Source organism: Populus nigra, chromosome 9 (genome assembly GCF_951802175.1).
Source record: "Populus nigra chromosome 9, ddPopNigr1.1, whole genome shotgun sequence".
In the NCBI taxonomy this organism is placed as follows: domain Eukaryota; kingdom Viridiplantae; phylum Streptophyta; class Magnoliopsida; order Malpighiales; family Salicaceae; genus Populus; species Populus nigra.
The window spans coordinates 4,490,117-4,512,145 of NC_084860.1; the positions used below are offsets into that span (position 1 = coordinate 4,490,117).

Sequence of the window (22,029 nt, forward strand, 5' to 3'; positions counted from 1 at the left end):
GCTTTTCATTTATAAATAGTTGATGAAGCCGCAAAAACTTCAATGAGGAATCTGGGTTTTTCACAAATTGGACTATAATATTTGGGCTTATATTTTGGCTTAATATCGAGTTAATTACGTTATTTAGGCTTGGTTATTCTCCTACAAAACAATCTATTGTATAGATAGAGGACCCTCTGATACTTAACTCATTTAACAAATGAGATAAAAACGAAGAGAAAGAAAAATGAGAATGAGAGTAATGGTTAAAAGGTCATACTTATTTGATAGGTGGTGAGGGATATTTATACACCTGCCACTGATGATCACATGATTTACCTGATCATAGCAAATTGTAGCCCATCTAACAATATATAGGTGTGATTATTATTTTTATGCTTTCTCCATCAAAGCAAGATGTGTTGTCCTTCATGTTTGACCAATGACTATGGTTTATTTGGTTGATGAATACTTTTTGGCCCATGTGTGAGCCAATCAAAATGTTTTTATGAGGTAATACTTTTCATTTAACATGTTATTTCTTGAAACAAGCAATAAATGGCGCCACCAATTCTTTTGAAAAAATTACAACTATACTTTATTACTTCAGAATACACGTGATTTTATAAAAATTTACCTCAAGATATATTCACTTAATCTGATCATTTTTTATAGGGATGTAGCTATTTAGGTCATAACCCAAACAGTGTGGACGTCATCATTTAGACCACAACCTAAACATTATGGTTGTCACCATTTTAGGTAAAGATGTATTTGTTTGGGTCATGGCCCAAATGATATGGGCATAGAAAAAGCTCATCAATAGTCTTATGCATATTAAGCTTATGGTATAAATGTAAGCAATTCTTAAAGTCTCTTAAACATATATCTACACATAATAATTATTTATATATAAAAAATAAACCAACGAAAAAGTTAATTTTAATCTTTTTAGATTTAAAAATTCAAATTAGCATTGTCATAACTCATCTCTAGGTTATTCCCTAAAATTTACCCTTTTCCTTTTAAAATAGTAATAATAATAATAGCAAGGAGACTGAGGATGTGGAAAAAGCTAGCTGATAAAAGATTTCAGATATGCAAAAAATCAAGCTGCAATTTTGAACGAAGACGGAAGCTTGATCGTACCTCGTTATGCCCAAAACTGGAGAGACAATGCAGATTCAATATTAAATTAAATGATTATTGGACAAATCTGTATAAAAATTAAGTCCATGAACATAATTAGATTTTTAATATGTCAATTTGGTTTTATCATGGGTCGAATTTAAGGTTTAATTATGCTTAAGAATTAATTTGGATCCAATTAAAGAATTTAATTAGGTGCAATGACTTAATTATACTTTAAATGAGTCAAATTAATTTTATGAGGTGCTTAATTGGTGAAAATTAAGTTTGGGAGCTTAATGTGGGCTTAATTGAGAAGATTAGAATTTTAAGAGACCAAATTTATTTTTTACCAAGTCAATTGATTCAAATCAAGGGTAAAATTGCAAGAAAACCAAAAGTTTAAGGTTAATTAATGGCTAAGTTGAATAAATTCACAGTCAATAACCATTTTGCTAAAGGCGCCGAACTATAAGAGCTCAATTGATTGAAATCAGGGGTGAAATTGAAAAAAATAATTAATGATCAATTGAGGGTCAATTAGCATAGTTTCAAAATCAAGGGTCGCAATGAAAAATATGTTGAAATTTTGGGCTAATGTTGAAGTTTTTCAAGGGTAAAATTGCATAAAATTAAAAGTTCAAGATCAATTAGGGATGTAATTAAAAGAAATCAAAAGTTGAGGGACAAAATTCAACTTTTATCAAATCCCTAAATTAAAACCCTAAAATCCAAAACGATATTGTTTCATTTAAATGAAACAACGCTGCTTTGATGGAAAAAAAAAAAGATAGACCAGACGACGCGTCATTTAATATTGGTCATCTTCTTCATCATTTTTTCACCTAAAAGTTGCTCGGGTGGCCACCTTTTCAGAGCATTTAATGCTTCATCTATCAACCAAACCATACACCAATATGATGGCCTGACACTTGATCATACCTTGATATGGTTCTTTTTGGTCGATTGACAGCACAACAACCTCGACGCCACCCCAAAGAGGTCAACTCAGGCAGCCTTGAGTTGTTAAAATCTGACAACTCATAATGATAACTTTGAACCAATGGTTTGAATCTTTTCGGTTCGAATTAAAGGCCAATATTTGGCACCAGTAAAGATGAAATGTCTCTCTTCCACCCCTTATATATAGGGATGGATTCAAATATGGGTGGATTCCATGCCCTGAGGAGGAAGAAATTTGAAGCTAAAGTCTACAAAAAAAAGAGAGTCATTCCTCATGTTTCCATCTTTTTTCTTTCCTTGCAGCTTTCTCCCACTTCCTCTGCCATGTCTTCATTGTTGTTACAACCACCAGCCGCACGTCAAACTTCTCAACACTGCCAACTAGCCATTCCCTACACCAAGTAATCTTTTTTTTTCCCTTCAGCTACAAAAATTGCAGTCATTTACATATAGAACAAGAACCCATTCTGCATGCAAATGGAAGATTGATTAACATGGTTGCTAGGCTAGACCATCAACCATGTATGTCGTGGCTGGACCCGTTTCATCCCAACTCAAATGGTTGAGTCGGGTTCAGCCCAAACAAAAAAAAGAAAAAGAAAAAGAAAAAGAAAGGTTGTTAGATCGTTAGTCGGCCTAACCTAGCCGAGTTAAACCCATTTCAACCTAGCTCATATGGCTAGGCCGGATCCAGCCCACTTCAAAAGAGAGAGAGAGGGAGGGAGAATAGGTCTGGTGGGTCACCTGTCAGCCCAACCTGACTTAACCTGATTGGGCTGGGTCTAGCACATATAATAATAATAATAATAATAAAGGAAAAAAATCCAAAAAATTCCAAGAGTCCATTCAAAATATTTGTGATTTTCTCGTATATGTTCCCAATAATTTTTCATAATATTAAGCTGTATATTTATATTATTTACACTGTAAGATATAAATCTGGTATTAAAATACTTGGTTTTCTCCGAAACTTTTCTTAATTTTTTTTTGAAAATTCAAAAAATATTAAATTAATTTCCTCTTTTAAAAAAAAATATTTTATTTTTGTGCATACGGTCAAATCTTAAGAGGTTTTTCATGCATATTTTCTAAAAGGTAAAATTCACATTTTTATCATGTTTTAACAAATATAAAAATGGATATTATAATCAGTTTCTGATTATCCATTAGGGTTTGACCAAAATACAAAAAACTCGTAACAATTATTTTGTTAGTTGGAATGTTAGGACTTAGCTATATCCAAGAAATAAATAAGTCTGGCTCTTAGAATAGTTAAGATTTAACCCAATAAAGTAGAAACTTCCTCTTGAAGAGAGATCTGCTTGAAACTTTAGAAAAGACCAATGAACAGAAATATGATCTAGAAAACAATTAAATAACAATGCAGTTTACCTTAGGTAGGGTGCACTGGGGGTGATGTGTCTTTTCTTTATACAACCAGTCTGTTACCTCTATTCTCACAGAGCATAACACTAAATGACGACTCTTGAACTTTATAATTAAACTCAAAACTTATTTCCAACACCTTTCAAGAGTTAAACTCGCTATCATTTGATGTCGCGCACTTTATGAGAAGCATATCTTCTTGTTTTTTTAAAAAATATTATGAGTGCAAAGTTGAAAAAAAACATTCATTAAATTTTCCATCTTGGTCATTGTCCCAAATGTTCCTTGAAAAATTGAAGACGGGCAAAAATAGTTTTGTCATTAGCTTGACAAAATAAATATAATGTCTTTTATTTTGCACTTTTCCTTTTCGTCACGAGTCCAAACCCAACCTATTAAGGTTTTGTACGGGAACGAGATTGTACCCGCATTGCAGCCCATGTTTTTTTTAATGAAAAGCATCAAAATGATTAGCCCTTCATCCCCGAATGGAATTTAAATATGCACACACGCAAAAAATTTTTTAAAAATAAAAAACTTAAAAGGGAAAGTGGTTTTATTGAGCTTTTTATTGTGCTCTAGACTAGTTAGCAATATGAATTGGAATAGTTAAATTATGATTTGCCCCTATCAACGAAACATAATTAGCCTAGGCAATATTGTCTTTTAGTATTTTTTTATTATTATTATCTAGTTTAATCATGAAAAATTGAGTGTGTGTGTGTGTGTGTATATGAAAATAATGTATTCTTCCACCACATCGCCTCCATTACTGAGCGGCGTGTATAGCAAAAAATATATTGAATTTTGCGCTGGTGGCTTCATTTTTTTCCTTCAATTTTTCCTTTGTCCTTGGTTTAGCCTTCCCCCATCAATGTACTCCTCTCTACAATGATGCATTAGGTGTGCCTGTTGAAGATTTCATTGCCAGCGAGAGGTTGCTATATTTGATGAACTTCGCAGGACCTGCTGATTGATCAGTTTAAAATAAAATGCATTGTTTTGGCATATTTGAGGGGTCATGTCTTCATGGACGTGACTTGCCAACAAAACCACATCATATTTCCCACATGATTTGAAGTTGTCGAATGTAATTTACTGCTCACTTCTTTAGTCGATGAAGATGATGAGGTTTCATGTTCAGATTTTGGATTCCATTAATTTCAAACTATATTCTTTTACTATGAAGAAAACTCACTCAATGCTAAATCGATATCTGATCACGTGCTCTTAAACTTGATTGAGATTATTCATTCATCAATGCCACACCACTTAAAAATGAAGAGTGGCCATGGATTACAACCCACCCTAAATAGCTAAGTAACTAGTATATTTATCCGTGATGTGATGTGATATGTTGTGGGTCATATTAAAAACAATTTTGAGTGCGAAGAAAAATATCTAGGTATTTGTAAGGTGTTTTCTAAAAAAAATAAAGTTTAATCATAAATTGAATGATATTTCGATTTAATACTAAGATGCAAAAAAAAAATTGATTTACTTGAGTTAACTTGGGCTGACTTGCAAAACTCACGGGGATAATCTTGAAAAAAATAAATTGAAAAGCTCAATTCTAAATTAACTCAATGCTGAAGGATGAAATCGGTGAAATACAACATTTGATTAAAAAACAAAGTGAACTCGAGCCAACCAAACAAACTCACGATGACAGTTTTGCATGTCATTAGATGCAATAAACTTTTTAACCCAAAGATTATTTTTCATTTAATTATACAATAATAAAGTGCATGATATTTTTTTGCATGAAAAAACATATTTTTGAAAGTAAAAAAATTGTGATAGGCATACGGGGCCAAATAGAAAAGGTAGATCATTGACAACAAATGGTAAAATTGCATTCTTTTAGGTTCGATTTAAATAAAAAAATAGATTATAAAAAAAGGTGAAATTGTTTTTTTTTAAAAAAATTGAGGGACAGAAAATGCATTAAACCATAGAAAAAATAAAAAAAAATCTTTTGATACGCAACCACTATTATAATATCAAACAAACTCTAAATGATATGGGAATGACGGTTGGAATATATTGAAGTAAGCACAAGTTTAAAATATAGCGTAGCTCTTACATGGATTATGAGTTGGATGTTACACTTCTTCTTGAAATAATACATTAGATGTCATGGACTATCCGTTAAACATGCTATCTAGATTAAAGATTTGTTTTATCAATTTTCTTAAAACCAATAGGAAAAAAAAGAGCTCAACCGCATGGGTTTAGGCATTAAAAAAACAGCCCAGGTATGTGGGCCTTCCAACCTAAATCGCGCACTGGGCCTGTCTTTTTTTTTTTTATTATTGTTATTTCTTAAAGGGGTGAGTTTCTTGTCATCTGCCCCATTTCTTTAAAAACAAAAATAAAGACAGCAAATGACATTGTCTGCTTTCTACATATTCCAATGACAGAGGTCGCTAGAAAATCAGGGGTTCTATTTTTTTCAATTTAAAACTCATTTTTAACCCATTTTTACCTAAAACACCTCAAATACCTTGATAGACTTATCCATGACCACAAAATAAGCTAAAAAAACCAAAATTAACCCGAATCCAAAATGATTCTTGTGGTTGGATCTACCTCCTTGGGCAATGAGAAGGAAAAAAAAACACCTAGATCAAACTCCCCTCATGAAATATAACTCATTGACACTAAAATCGACTATTTTTATGACTAAAAACGTTATCAATAATGAATTTCTCTTCACACCGGAATCCGGTGAGCCTCTCTCTCTGTCCTCTCATAAAAAAGATTGAAAATAAAAGAAATGAAATTTGGTACTAAAATTGAATTTCAAAAAACTAAAAGGATGGATTACTTAATAGCTAAAAAAGACAAGGGACTAAACTGAACTTTTCATATGTAGGACCAATTTAAAATTTAAAAAAAATTACTATTTCAATTCATAGTAATTTGTGAGAGGATAAACAATAAAAATGCTATAGTGAATAGGTCACAACGCTTAGTGTTTGTTAACTAGATAGATGAATAGCATTACATTGTGGGCCAAGTTATTTTTTCCTAACATAAAAAAATAAAGCAGGATGAAATTGCAAAAAAAAATTAAAAATCATCCTATATATATATATATATATATATATATATATATATATATATATAGCAATTAAAAGAATGAGGACCAAATTTGATCATTGTAGAATTTGATAGGGTAAAATTAATTTTTTTAACAATTTCATAAAATATCCCAAATAAAAAAAACAATAATAATATGGACCGAATGTGAAGGAAGAAAAAATTGAAGGGTCAATTTAAAAATTTAGAGGGTCAGACATGGGAATCTTGGAAGAGAGAGAAAAAGAAAAAAAGAAAAGAAAAGATCATCACCGCTAAACCAGAGCCCCTTCAACCACACGCACTACCTGGGTATGAAGGGGACACCATGATGAATCATACACCATCGCAAAAGATAGTATTTAGTGGTTAGACAACAGCTTACGCGCCTTCTGAAAGGACATGAAAGCTGCCCACATGCTGACACGTGCACAACAAGCACTAACTAGTTTTTTTCTAAATAATATTTTATATTTATTAAAAGATCTATATTTCCCCTGGTCAGCATGATTATAATAAAATTAAAAGCCATATGGAAAAGATAGAAAAATCCCTTAAAGCTAGTTTTACAAATTTTGTCTTGAAGGGCACTAAGGTCATTTTACTATTTTAGATAAAAATAAATGATGTCAAAGCCTTTTGTAGCCTTTTTTTTTTGCTTACAAGTATAAATATGTAACTTTATTGTGATAGAAAAATATGGAAAGACCATTATAACCTTGTTTAATTTAATAATAATAAATGGATCATATGAAAAATACCATTTTACCTTAGAAAGGCAGTTCATTTGGTTTTTATTTTGAGGGAAAAGATTTCATTATATTATTTCACAATAGCTTGTAACTTTTTTTTAATAGATAATTGGTCAAAGCTTTGTCATGGATCAGTAAATGTGAAAAAATGTGTAGGTTGTGGAGAAATTTTAGAAGTGTAATTAAACTTTGCCTAGCGGTTATCCTTGAAACTTCTCGACCTAACTTTTTACCTAGTCTTGTTTATAAATTAAATTATGTGAAAGTTACCTCAACTTGACCCAATCGGCTTGATATGTTTAAAAATAACTTACATGAGCAGTAAAAACATGATATAACTTTAAAAAATTACAAAATGTTATTTTTAAAATATTATGAAGGTAATATATTGGGTCAATATATTGCTTAACCTGTCAAACTTGTGATTTGAGTTTTCTTAAAAAAGTTTATACTTTTGTACAAAAATAGTCACGCGCAAAACTGAGCACCAACCCAAAACTATGGCATTTGTTTGACACACGCAGTGACCCAATAGAAAATAAACTGAAACAAAATAACAAAGCTTAATTTTCAATCAATTCAAGCTAACTTGTTAAACTAACGACTCAAGTCATAGACTTCACTAGGTTTAATAACATGTTTTAAACTATTTTTTATTTAATTATATAAAAATAAAAATAGACACTTTTAAAATCGAGCACCAACACAATATCAGGATGCTTGTTTGAGATCATAAAAACCTCATAGAAAACAAAATAAAACAAATTATGAAGCCAAATTATCCATTAACACAGGTTAACCGTCCGAATCTGTGGTGCAGGTTGTGGACTTTACTATATTTAATAAACTTGCTTTTTGTGAAACTATTATTTATTTAATTATACGATAAAAAATTGAGGCTCGCAAAATTGATCATTAACCAAATATTTAAGGATAAAATTGAAAAAATTAATAAAAATCTAATGTTGAAAAATAAAATTAGAGAAAAATCAACAAAAAATAATTAAAAAAAAAGGTTCATGTGCACAAGCTTGGGTTAACAAAATAAAGTTGTCATTTTAGTCCCTGAGTTTTATTTTGCTGACATTCTAGTCTTAGTTTTAAAGATAAAACAAAGTCACTAGAAAAAAATGAAAAAAAATCAATAACAAAAAAAACAAAAAAGCAACACGCTTTATGCATATATGATGTTTTGCCTCGTAATCTTCATGGATTCAAGGATCCTTTTAGGTTTATTGTTAATGTTAATATAAAGCTTGAATAGCCGAACCCATTAACAAAAACTAAAAAAATAGGTCGACCATTGTTCATGTGAATAATAAGCCTCCTCGCTAATTTGGTCTAATTATATAAAATTAAGATCTAAATTAAAACATGGAAAAAACACATTACTCACCTCAAATTCATGATAATTTTTATTTTGATCTAAAAATTTATTTTATTTACTTTTCAATCCTTAAATTAGAGAAATGAGAGAGAAAATTGTTGAAAAATAGCGAAAGAGAGAGAAAATAATTGGTTGTCGTTATACTAACAACAAAAAATAGTTTAATTTGATCCAACAAGTTCTATTTGATGAGGGGAATTCGATGATGATAGGTTTTATCTGTAAACATGTCTGAAGAAAATTGAGTTTCATTTTTATTTTTTAAGTTCGAGTGATTTTGGTTTTCTTAGGTGATTTTAGGATATTTTGTGATTAATATGTGATTTATGAAGACTTTTATGATATTTATTAAGTGTTTTTAAATGAAAATAGTTTGAAAAAAAATAGATTCTTAACCCAAAAAACACCACCTCATAATTTCTTTTTTTACTACAACAACAATGGCTGGATTTTGAGTTAGGCATGTCAACAGGTGACACATCACCCATTTCTTTATTTTTGTTTTTTTTTTATAAAGGGTGAACACTATAATATCTTCCCCTTATAAAAAAAAATAAAAAATAAATATGGCCAAGGAGCATGGGCCTGACTCGGGCCCACATACATTAACTTTATTTTTAAGGCTCTAATATACTGGGCCATTTTGGCTAGAATGCCTAGATTAACCTATTTCACCCTCTCAAAACATTCAATATTTGGTTTTTAATAATTCTCTTATTTTTTTTAAAATTTTATTCTTTAATATTTAGTTAATTTTTAATAGGTCTTATTTTTATTATATAATTAAAATATAATCTGGATCACGAATCTGACGAGTTAACCCTGATTGACCAAAATCGATCCAATACATCATCCTCTCTTAATATTAAAAAAAAATGTTGGCCTTATTTTTTTAAATTCAAATCTTTTTTACCAATAATCCAAATTCCTTTTAAACTTGAACGCTTGGTCTTTATTTCTTGTTATTTGATTTTTTTTATTTTTTAATTTATCAAGTTAAATAAATTACATTAAAATAATTTTTATATAATTTAATTACGAATCTAAATTTGATAAGAATTTAAGTCGGAAATTTTTAAATTTAACTCGCTAAATTAAGAATAAACTAAAACTGCTCAGTGTTTCACTATGCAAGTCCACAGTGAAACGCTGAGCAGCCTTCTCTTCTTTTTTTTTCTTTTTTTAATTTTTTCCCTTTTTTTCTGTTTTTTTTTCTTTTTCTATGCCTTTATGGGTTTTTTTTTGCCTTTTTCTTTGTGTATTTTTCTTTTAATGATTTTTTTTAATTTAGTTTGTTAATGTTAATTTTTTATTTAGTTATTAGATTTTCATAACACGGATCCCGGGTTTGACGGGTTAACCTGAATTGTTTTTTAATTAATAACATATACTAAAACTGTTCAGTGTTTCACTGTGCAGTCCACAGTAAAACGCTAAGCTATTTTTTTTATTTTTTATTTTTTTTCTGTTTTATTTTTTTTGTTTTTATACCTTTATAGGGTTTTTTTTTGCTTTTTTTTTGTGTTTCTTTCTTTTAATGAATTTTTTTTGTTTATTAATAATAAACTAAAACTGTTCAATGTTTCACTATGCAAGTCCACAGTGAAACGCTAAGCAGCCTTCTCCTTCTTTTTTTTTTAATTTTTTTCCCATTTTTTTTCTTTTTCTATGCCTTTATGGGTTTTTTTTTTTTTTTGCATTTTTCTTTGTGTATTTTTCTTTTAATGAATTGTTTTTGTTTAATTTAGTTTCTTAATGTTAATTTTTTATTTAATTATTAGATTTTCATAACGCGGATCCCGGGTTTGAAGGGTTAACTTGGTTTAACGAGTTAACCGGATTTTTTTTTTTAATTAACAACATATACTAAAACTGTTCAGTGTTGCACTGTGCAGTCCACAGTGAAACACTAAACTGTTTTTTTTTTTAATTTTTTTTGTTTTTTTTGTTTTTATACCTTTATGGGTTTTTTTTTGTTTTTTTCTTTTAATGATTTTTTTTATTAAGAATAAACTAAAACTACTCAGTGTTTTACTGTGCAAGTCCACGGTGAAACGCTGAGCAACCTTCTCCTTTTTTTTTTTTTGCTTTTTTCTTTGTGTATTTTTCTTTTAATGAATTGTTTTTGTTTAATTTAGTTTGTTAATGTTAATTTTTTATTTAATTATCAGATTTTCATAACACGGATCCCGGGTTTGACGGGTTAATCTGGTTTAACGAATTAACCCACATTTTTTTTTAATTAACAACATATACTAAAATTGTTCAGTGTTTCACTGTGCAATCCACAGTGAAACGCTAAGCTGTTTTTTTTATTTTTAATTTATTTTTAATTTTTTTAATTTTTTTTTGGTTTTTATACCTTTATGGGTTTTTTTTTTTGCTTTTTTTCTTTTTGTTTTTTTAATGAATTTTTTTTGTTTATTAAGAATAAACTAAAACTGCTTAGTGTTTCATTATGCAAGTCCATAGTGAAACGCTGAGCAGCCTTCTCCTCTTTTTTTTTTTAATTTTTTTTTAATTTTTTCCCATTTTTTTTCTTCTTTTTTCTTTTTCTATGCCTTTATTGGTTTTTTTTTGCTTTTTTCTTTGTGTATTTTTCTTTTAATGAATTTTTTTTGTTTAATTTAGTTTGTTAATGTTATTTTTTATTTAGTTATTAGATTTTCATAACACGGATCCCGGGTTTGACGGGTTAACCTAGTTTAACGAGTTAACCTGAATTTTTTTTAATTAACAACATATACTAAAAATGTTCAGTGTTTCACTGTGCAGTCCACAGTGAAACGCTAAGCTGTTTTTTTTTTTTTATTTTTAATTTTTTTCTGTTTTATTTTTTATATATAGTTTTTATACCTTTATGGGTTTTTTTTTGTTTTTTTTCTTTGTGTTTTTTTCTTTTAATGAATTTTTTTTGTTTAATTTAGTTTGTTAATGTTAATTTTTTTTTAGTTATCAGACTTTCATGACACGGATCCCGGGTGTTACTGGTTAACCTGGTTTGACGAGTTAACCCGAAATTTTTTTTTTGCTTTTTTTCTTTTTAAGTAATTTTTTTCGTTTAGTTTAGTTTTCTAATGTTAAATTTCTTTTTATTTAATTATCAGACTTTCATGACACGTATCCCGGGCTTGATGGGTTAACCCGTCAATTTTTTTTTCTATTTAGTTATCAAACTTTCATGAAGCGAATTCCAAGTTTGACGGGTTAACGTGATTTGAAGGGTTAACCCAGTTAATTCAGATTTTTTTCTTTTTCTTCATTAGTTTTTTTCTTCCTGTAGGTTTTTTTTCTCTTTGCTTTTCCCTTTTTAATTAATCTTTTTTTTTAATTTATTTCATTAATAATAAATTATTTTTCTATTTAGTTATCACACTTTCATGACACGAATTCCAGATTTGACGGGTTAACCTGATTTGGCGGGTTAACTAGGTTGATTCAGTTTTTTTTTCTGTTTCCTCATTAATTTTGCTCTTCTGATTTCATCTTTTAATATTGTATACAGTCCACAGTGAAAATGCTAAAGCCTTTAGTTTTTTTTTTTGCTTTTTTTATGCATTTCACTGTAGATTGCACAATGCAGTCCACGGTAAAAAGGCTGATGCTTTTTTTTTAATTACTTTTTTTATGTAGATTGTTGATATTAATTTTTTTTTTCTATTTAGTTATCAGACTTTCATGACACGGATCTTAGGTTTGACTGGTTAACCAACTTAATTTAGATTTTTTTTCTTTTTTTTCATTAGTTTTTTTCTTCTTATAATTTTCTTCTTTTATTGTTTCTTTTTATTTAATATTTTTTTATTTAATTTAGTTCATCAATATTAAATTTTTTTCTATTTAGTTATCGACTAATGCCTTTAGTTTTTTTTTCTTTTTGGTTTTTTGATATTTTTATGCCTTTAACTGTAGACTACACACTGCAATCCATAGTAAAAAGGCTGATGCCTTTTTGTTTGTTTTTTTTCTTTTTAATTAATTTCTTTCGTTTAATTTAGTTTGCTAATGTTCAATTTTTTTTATTTAGTTATCAAATTTTCATGACACGGATCCCGGGTTTGACAGGTTAACCCAGTTAATTTTATGGTGACCCGTCAATTTTTTTTTTCTATTTAGTTATCAAACTTTCACGACATGAATCCAATGTTTGATATGTTAACCCAGTTAATTCAATTTTTTTTCCTTTTTCTTCATTAATTTTTTCTTTCTTTTTGGTTTTTTTTCTTTTTACTTAATCTATTTAATTATCACATTTTTATGACACGACCTTGCAGCCAGACCCTCATCCAAGACTATTGAGTCTGGTATTGCAGTCAGACCCACTTACATTTGGGTCATGTAAGTTTAATATTATTATTAATATTATAAATATTACCTTTAGGTTAGGCGTTGCAGCCACATCCAAGACTATTAGATATAACTTTGTAAAAAGACTTAATACTTTTAGATCTTATTTTTTTTTATTTTTATACAAAAATTATTAACCCGGATTGCGCGGGTTACATATGTAAGTAGTTAAATTTAATAAAAATATAAAAAGTACTCCACAGCTTGGATAATTTTTCAACAACCACAGCTAGAAGTAAAGTAGTTTACAGGCTATTCATCCGTCCTTTAACTTCTCTCTTTCTTTTTTTTAATCAATAAGTCTTGCCGAAGCACTAAAACATAAAAAAAGGAGTCCACTCTATTTTTATGGTTATTCTTTGTTTGTAAGGCAATTATTGATATTTTAATAGTGTTTAATATTGTGATAGTAATTATTTTTTAAAATATTTTTAATATTAATATATTAAAATAATCCAAAGATTTAAAAAAAATTTTAAAAAATAAAAATATCAAAAGGGCATTTATTCCTAAAAAACAAACATTACCTCTCAAACGAATTAGATATTGATTTTTTGAATTATTGGGAAACTCAAGACCTAGATTTCGTAGAAGAATGAAAGTGACCATGTCAAGTTTCATGGCCCTATCAATGTCAGAACAACCCCCCTTCACATTGACCCAACATCTTCGTTTTCGGCACTGATCGCCGCCGATGATTGCGCACCAATTCATGGTCCTTCCCTGAAGAAAAGACGAAGTCAAAATGACACCAAAAGTCAAACTAGCTAGCTCACAAGTACTCTCAACCGTCCGATTAAAGTCTATTGCCCAACAACACTTAGTGGCATTGACGTAAGATTCAGAAGGAAGCAATTTAAAGTTAGTCCATCAACTATACATAAAATCTTAATTAAGTTCTCAAAGAATCAAAAGTTTCCAATCAAACCCTTCCATCTACTATCATTACAAACGTGTTAGGGAGTGTGATTGTGGTTGCTTCTTAAAGTGTTTTTTACTCGGAAATGTATCAAAATAATATATTTTTTATTTTTAAAAAATTATTTTTTATATCAGTGCATCAAAATAAAATAAAATCATCAAAAAAATATTAATTTAAAATAAAAAAAATAAAATAAATTTAAATTTTTTTAAAAAGCTTTTTAATGAGATCCACTAGAACATTTCATATTATTGCTGACATGTACATGCGATCTCGTTTAAACAAAGAATTTGGGAAACTTAATTGAGAATCACAACATCAATTGGAAAGTGGTTTGAATTAATTCAAGGCTGACGGTGTCTCATGTTTCAGAAAAATGGATTTAGGAGCTCATCAAATGTTTTTATTGGAGACTGATGGGGTGATTTGATTAAAATCTGGGACTTTTAATGACCTGATTGCAATAAAAAATTCCTTGAGAAATCAATTGAGAATCTCTGTATAGTCCGGGGACCAATCTGAAGTTTTCCCATTTAAATTATACAAGGCATCCCATTTTATTCTTCCCCGTGAACTCTTTTCCTATTTCCCTTCTCAACGAAAAGGGGATTTTCACTTGGAAGTAACAAAAATGAAACTGGAATTAGTAACTTTGCTTGCCCTGAAATTACATGCACCTGCTCTTGTAAGTTGTAACCTTGCATCATCACCAGACACTTTATGGGCCCCTCCATTAACGAATCTGATGCTTACACGAGAACCAGCTGCGCCGTCTGATTAAAACTTCCATCAGCGCTCATGAACCCCGCAATCGCCTACATATATGTCCACCATCTGTATGTGATTTTGCTACTTACTCCCCGATGCTCTATTTTTAACAATATCACACTCCACACAAGTCATTAATCATAATATAAAAGCTGTTATCTTATAAAATAAATATAATGTGGACATTTATCTAAATATATTTTTTATTTTAATTAAAAAATAGTATAGCAAAAAGGAATAAATAACTGATTGTTATAGTAAGATTCAGTTGATATTATTCTATTCATTTAGACAAAATTGCTTCATCAAAATCTTTTATTCTTCTTATTTGGTAATGTGGTAGCGGTTGCTTTTCAAATAATTTTTCGTGCTAAAATGCATGCTAATGATATTTTTTAATTTTAAAAAAATTATTTTTAACATCAGCACATTAAAATGATTTGAAAGCACTAAAAATATATTAATTTGAAGTTAATAAAAAATAAAATAAATTTAAATTTTTTTAAAAGCGCTTTTGAAACGCAGAAAGAAATGATGGTGTTTGGCCACATAAACTATTAACTTACAGGACCAAACTAAACATTATTATATATTCGAGGACTATAGTTGCAGTTTGCTAACATAAAATTAAATATAGAACAGTTTACCTGCAAACACGTCCAAGCACACACACACTAGCTCTACCAGCTACTTTCCTCTCTCCCTTAAAAAAAGGAAGTGCAAGAATGTGGCAAGCGATCAAACAATAGAGAAAGGGCGACTGGCTACAGAAGAAGAAAGCCAACTTTGAAGCTAAAAAATGCAGAGAATTCCATTTCTATCACGGATTCTTCTGTTCTGCTTAGCTTTCTCTACTTGCTTAGCTAAACAACGTGAGTAGCTTTCTCCACTCAACTTCATTGACTTTTCTTGTTCAATTGTGCTACAAAAAAAGATCGATTCTTTTGTGGTTAGGGATTTGGATTGGTGATTTTTGAAGTGAATTTCACTTGCATTTTAGTTTATTTTATGATTTGTGAGTTGTTCTTTTGAATGTTGTTAATGATTTTGTGTTTTTTTTTTTTTTTGGTTTTTAAGTTTCTTGCCTGCTTCTGAGGAGGGGTTTTTTTAACTTCCTTGTTGTATTGGTGTTCGGGGAGAGGAGCAGAACTGAGAAAACAATGAGTGTTTTATTTTATTTTTGTTATTAAAATCTTTGGATATGGTGATATTGACTGCTGAATATGATTTGGATCTGTTTGCTTGGCAAGAAAGTGTTGGAAAAGAAAGTTACATTTTTTTTTCTTTCTTTGCTGTGTATCTGTCGAGAAAACAAGAATACTGAAGTCTACTAAACTGGGACTAAGACAGCTATTTGGGGTTTGGTTATTCTTGATCTAATCATTTCTTTGGGGACAAGAACATGAAAACATGTTGTATTCTAATGTATAGGGAAAATTGAAATGGCAAGAGAAAGAATTCTTTCTTTATTTTTTGTTGATTCTGTAGGTGTATTTGGGTATTTGATCTGTTCTGTAACTTTGTCCAATGGACCGGGCTACTAGAGTCTAGAGCAGAAACTATTGGTAGATATATTATAAGTTGTTTAGTATTAGAGGTGACAAAGCAAAAATGCGTAGCCTTTTGGGTTCAAATTCACATTTGAACGATCAAATAAGTAAATGTCTAAGTAACAAGGTGTATACATATATTTTTGGTAAGAGGCTTGCACCATTTTCTTCATTTAGCAAATGTGAGTTCAATCTTTTATGTTAGAATGGAGTGCCAGAGGATAGATCAATGACTATATCTGCTTTGACATTATAAAAGTCATTCTTCCTTTTCAGTGTTACTTATTAGATTTCCACTCCTGGCACAGCACCTTGGGTTATGCGCATAAGTTGTGGAGCTCGGTTAAATGTTCACACAGCACCAACCAATACTCTTTGGTTTAAGGACTTTGCTTATACAGGAGGGATTCCAGCAAATGCTACACTTCCCAGCTACATCAGTCCTCCACTAAAAACTCTTCGTTATTTTCCCCTATCATCAGGTCCCAATAATTGCTACAATATTAATAAGGTGCCAAGCGGACATTATGCTGTAAGGATCTTCTTTGGACTGGATGGACATCCTAATTTTGATAATGAACCTTTATTTGACGTTTCAGTAGAAGGCACCCAAATTTATTCTTTGAAATCTGGGTGGACTAACCAAGATGACCAAGTTTTTACTGAAGCTCTAGTGTTTCTAAATGAAGGAACAGCCTCTCTCTGTTTCCATAGCACAGGTCATGGAGATCCAGCTATACTTTCTATTGAGATTCTTCAAGTTGATGATAGAGCATACTATTTTGGCCCAGCCTGGGGTCATGGGATAATCCTGAGAACAGCTGCCAGATTGAGCTGTGGTAATGGGAAACCAAAATTTGATGTTGATTATAGTGGGGATCATTGGGGTGGGGATAGATTTTGGAGTCCAATCAAAACTTTTGGCCAGGGATCTGATTTAGCCACATCTACTGAAAGTGGCATCAAGATGGCTTCAAATGCACCAAATTTTTATCCTGAAGCTCTTTATCAGACAGCCCTTGTGAGCACCGATACTCAGCCAGATTTAGCATACACAATGGATGTGGACCCCAACAGAAACTACTCAATTTGGTTACACTTTGCTGAGATTGATTCTTCAGTCACAACTGCAGGGAAAAGGGTATTTGACATTTTGATTAATGGCGATGTTGCATTTGAAGAGGTGGATGTTGTCAAAATGAGTGGGGATCGTTATACTGCTCTTGTACTTAACACCACAGTTGCTGTAAATGGAAGAGCTCTGACCATCAGCTTGCATCCTAAAGAAGGCAGTCATGCCATAATCAATGCCATTGAGGTGTTTGAGATTGTTGCAGTCGAGTCCAAAACTTTATTGGAAGAAGGTACATATACGTTCTGGTTCTTGTTATCTTCTGTTGCACCTCTTTGGCCATTATTTAACAGGTGTTCCTAATCACCTTACAAACTGCATCACGTTGTTGATTTATTTGGCATGAGCATTAATACAGTCCTTCTGCAAGTTTTCAGAAGACAAAGTTTCGAACACATATTATACTGCTGTATATCTGCCTTTGATCTTCATTACATTAAACACATCTTTTCTAGTGTCTTGTGGTGCCTTTTGCTTGGATTTATTCAACAGATAGGAAAACCATTTCTGGAAAGTTTGGAATGTATAAACTGTTACTAATCTGGTTGTTCTTCTTTAATCAGTTAGAGCCTTACAATCATTGAAGAGTGCATTGGGCCTTCCTCTTCGGTTTGGATGGAATGGTGATCCGTGTGTTCCCCAACAACATCCATGGAATGGAGCAGATTGCTTTTATGACAAACCTAGCAGCAAATGGTTTATTGATGGACTGTACTGTCTCGATCCTTTTCATCAAAATGATTTATTTTCACGTTTTACTTATATTTATCTGGGAATAAATATTGTTTTTTATTGATTCCATCTTTTTATTCATTCGTGCAACTCATTATCATCTTGGTGCATGGTGCCACTAAAAATCATTTAGAAAATTTGGAACACCTCTGCATTTATTGTTAAACAAGAAATCCTTCTGCAGCAGTGCATAACAAGTTTCATGGCATTATCAAATAATGTCATCCATATAAAGAGGCTTTATTAAGTATTTCTCTGTAGTTATGCACTTATTTTGGGGAGAGAAGGAAAACTTGCAAAGCTCTAATTGATTTAAGTATCTGCTGACCAGACTTTCTATTGAGAATTTAACATGAAATCCATATGTTTCATCAAATTAATATGTAGATCTACTAGTAAATTGTACCTTTGAATTTGTCTTATAATTAACTAATTATAGGTCTCATCTCCAGTTAATCTGACATAAAAACTAATAATTCAGTTCTTGGTATTTTTTATGTCAATATCATACATCACTTAACATGGATTACTTCTTCATGTGCAGTGGCCTTGACAACCAAGGTTTGAGGGGTTTCTTGCCAAATGACATATCCAAGCTACTTCATTTGCAGAGCATGTAAGCATCTAGCACATATAATTTCTACTTGCATTTTAAACTCCTGAAACGTTGGTCACTTCACTTTCTAATAACACTTCATTTTCATCTTCTATTTCACTCTAACTTTGTACGTTCACAGAAACTTGAGTGACAACAGCATCCATGGAGCTATTCCACCATCAATTGGATCAATAGCTGGCTTGGTAGTTCTGTAAGTCTGCCTATCCATTTATCCCACCATTGATTCTGATTTCTATACAAACAAAACAGTTTTCTGATGATAATAGATTCCACCAAATTAGCTACTGGGACAGCATGCGACTGACACTTGATAAAACATGATTAGTTAGATGATAATTCTTGAATTATCATTTATTTTCTCATAAACAATTTGTGTATAGGTAAATTGTCTAATCAAGTCCATTGTTCCTCCAACTGGTCACATCTCCTGCTTACATTAACAGGAAATAGAACTCCGATCTTTCACTGATTTTGCATTTGTATTATTTGATAAGATGCAAATGAGGAAGTTGATGTTTGCTTAATTCAATTTGGTTACCCAACAAAAGAAAGAGAGGAAAGGAATGCTTAAAGAAAAAGAACAGAGCACAAAATAAATTTCTATCTGGTACATTTATTCTTTGAAAGGAAAACTGATAATACCCATATAAATCTGACACATTCTAATCATTAGTCATGATCATTCAAGTATGCTAGAAACTCTTATAAAAGCCCTTTGATGTGGGATGTGAATCAGCTGATTGTTAACTTCTGGTTCAAACACAAGCTGGATGCAAATAGAAGTGCATATTCCGGTCCTAAATATGTGATCTAACTGTACTAATAACATTTCTCCTCATATATATTGCATGCAGGGACCTTTCCTACAATCTCTTCAATGGATCAATTCCTGAAAGCCTTGGACAGTTGACATCATTGCGAAGACTGTAAGAATTTTCACACGCAGCTAATAATCCACAAAAAAATTGTATTCAAGACTATAATTTATGCTGTTATGTTGTAGGAATCTCAATGGTAACTCTCTGTCTGGAAGAGTCCCAGCAGCACTAGGAGGAAGGCTTTTGCATGGAACTAGCTTCAAGTATGTTGCAATAAGTGGTGCTCTTAAATATTTGCTGGCTTTGAACGGAATACATGCCATAACATGTTTTTGATATGTTTGAACATGTTGACTTAAAGACATGCATAACCATTGGTTTGTTTTGTCATGGTGGGAAAAAAAGAAGCCATAACTGAATTCCATTTATTACCAGGTCTACAATAATACTCACTGTAGTTTGTGCAGTTTTACTGATAATGCAGGTCTTTGTGGCATACCTGGATTGCCTACGTGTGGCCCTCACCTCTCTGCTGGTGCAAAAATTGGTGTTGCATTTGGTGCTTCTGTTGGATTCCTTCTAATGGTTATCTGTTCAATGTGTTGGTGGAAAAGACGACAGAATATTCTCCGTGCGCAGAAGATTGCAGGTAAGGGTATGCATGATAAACTCTGAGCTACATGATGGCATAATTTGGTTTCCCAACGTTTATTAATAGTGATTTGCTTGCTATTTTTACTGAAAAATATTGTAGCACGTAAAGTTCATTGTAAATGACAACTCAATTTATTGGTTGCTGTAATAGAGAGAATACTTTGTTCTCAGACACAGTTATAGATGGAATGCTCAAAAGCACATGCCTGTTTGAGAAGGACCATTAGTTTTCTCTTGTTTGCAAGCTTATATTTTCCTCCTTCTGTTATTTACAGCAAGAGGCGCGCCTTACGCAAAAGCAAGGACACATTTATCGCATGATATCCAGTTGACAAGGCATTATAATCATGGCAACGCCCGGACAGCTGCTGAGAATGGACCTATCTTACTCTCATGATTAATCAACAAGTAACACAGAATCCAATGCGTTTGAAATTTGCTTCTACTCGAGTTTTTGGATTCTGATTAGTTTCCTTCTGAACATGAACCCTCCCAATTCGATTTGAACTCCCATTCTTGTGGAACTCAGGGTTCAGCAAATTTTTTTTGTGATGAAGTTTATAAAGTCAGAAACATCAATAGATGATCCTATCCTCCTTCAGTGGCATCAAATGTCATATATAGTGAAAAATCATACAGAGTGCTTCTCGTCTCCCATTCTTTGGTTCAGTTCTGGCAAGGGAAGGTTGTATGGCTTCAAAGGGTTGGTGCATAGTGATAGCAAAATGGTTGCTGTTTTTTTTTTTAGGTTCATAGAAAGAGATTGTTGTAATATATACACAAACTATGATTTAAATAATAACAGATACACAAATTTAATTGCCACCAACCTTTTTAGCTGTTTCATATTTGTTCTATCCTGTTGTTACCTTTCTCCAGAAGAATACATTGATTCCATTAATTTCATGTTTTGTGCCTTGCTGAATTGCATTTTGACCCTATAGATTCATCTATATTTCAGTTCGACACTCCATGCTAACTCTATGGCACCGTTTGGGAACGCGGCTGCGGCCGCGTTCTCAAAAAATTTGAAAATTTTTTGTTTTTTTTTTTAATAAAATTTAATATGATTTGTACGTTTTGGATCGTTTTGATATGATGATGTCAAAAATAATTTTTAAAAAATAAAAAAACATCTCTGGCATGCATTTTGGCACGAAAAGTTATTTGAAAAGCACCCACAACCACACTGCCAAACACGTTCTATAATTTCTGCAAGGATTGAAGGTCCTTTCACTATTTTATTCTTTCACGTTCTTCTTTTTTCTTATCTTTCTTTCGAAAACTTGACTTGCATATTCTTAATTTTACAAAGTAACAGCACTAATGCTTAGGTAATTAATATATAGAACTGGATTAATATATAAGTTGTGTACACAATTCTAATGTGAACGGAGAGACCCATACATCTCCTTGAATATATAAAAAAATAATCTAACAAATTAGTATCAAAGCTCCCATAACTTTGCTTTCTCCATTGTTGAGTTAAACTCCAAGCTTTAATTGAATATTATTAAGTACTTGTGCTAGAGGAGTTGAGCTTAAATGGGACTGACTTGCCATGCGAGAAGATATTTGTTGAGTGCATATACGAGTGATAAACACATTCTCACATTAAAAAAAAATATATGTGTGCGTTTATGTACAAGATTTTTAGATTGGAGGTACGTGGTGTATATAAGCCTTTGTGCATGCAAGTCCAGCAGTTCCATGCATCTTCTAAAAAAAAAAAAAAAAAAACTTCCTATCAGTAATATTCCTGTCTATACTTTGAAAGGATATGTATCTTATTAAAAAAAAGGAGGTTA

At 31.2% G+C, this 22,029-nt stretch overlaps 1 protein-coding gene across 2 annotated transcripts; it reads left to right on the forward strand.

The window, feature by feature from the left end:
• The first annotated feature begins 15,383 nt into the window (after positions 1–15,383).
• LOC133703950 (receptor-like protein 4) lies at positions 15,384–21,046 on the forward strand. 2 transcript variants are annotated; one of them, XM_062128701.1, is made up of 9 exons: positions 15,384–15,588; positions 16,543–17,630; positions 17,962–18,109; positions 18,675–18,746; positions 18,868–18,939; positions 19,604–19,675; positions 19,753–19,830; positions 20,035–20,216; positions 20,497–21,046. In XM_062128701.1, the coding sequence occupies exons 2-9, from the start codon at positions 16,586–16,588 to the stop codon at positions 20,616–20,618; spliced, it is 1,791 nt and encodes a 596-aa protein (XP_061984685.1). In that variant the 5' UTR covers positions 15,384–15,588; positions 16,543–16,585; the 3' UTR covers positions 20,619–21,046. The 2 variants fall into 2 exon arrangements, with proteins under 2 accessions (XP_061984685.1, XP_061984684.1); XM_062128700.1 differs by having other exon boundaries at positions 16,575–17,630.
• The last annotated feature ends 983 nt before the right edge of the window (positions 21,047–22,029 follow it).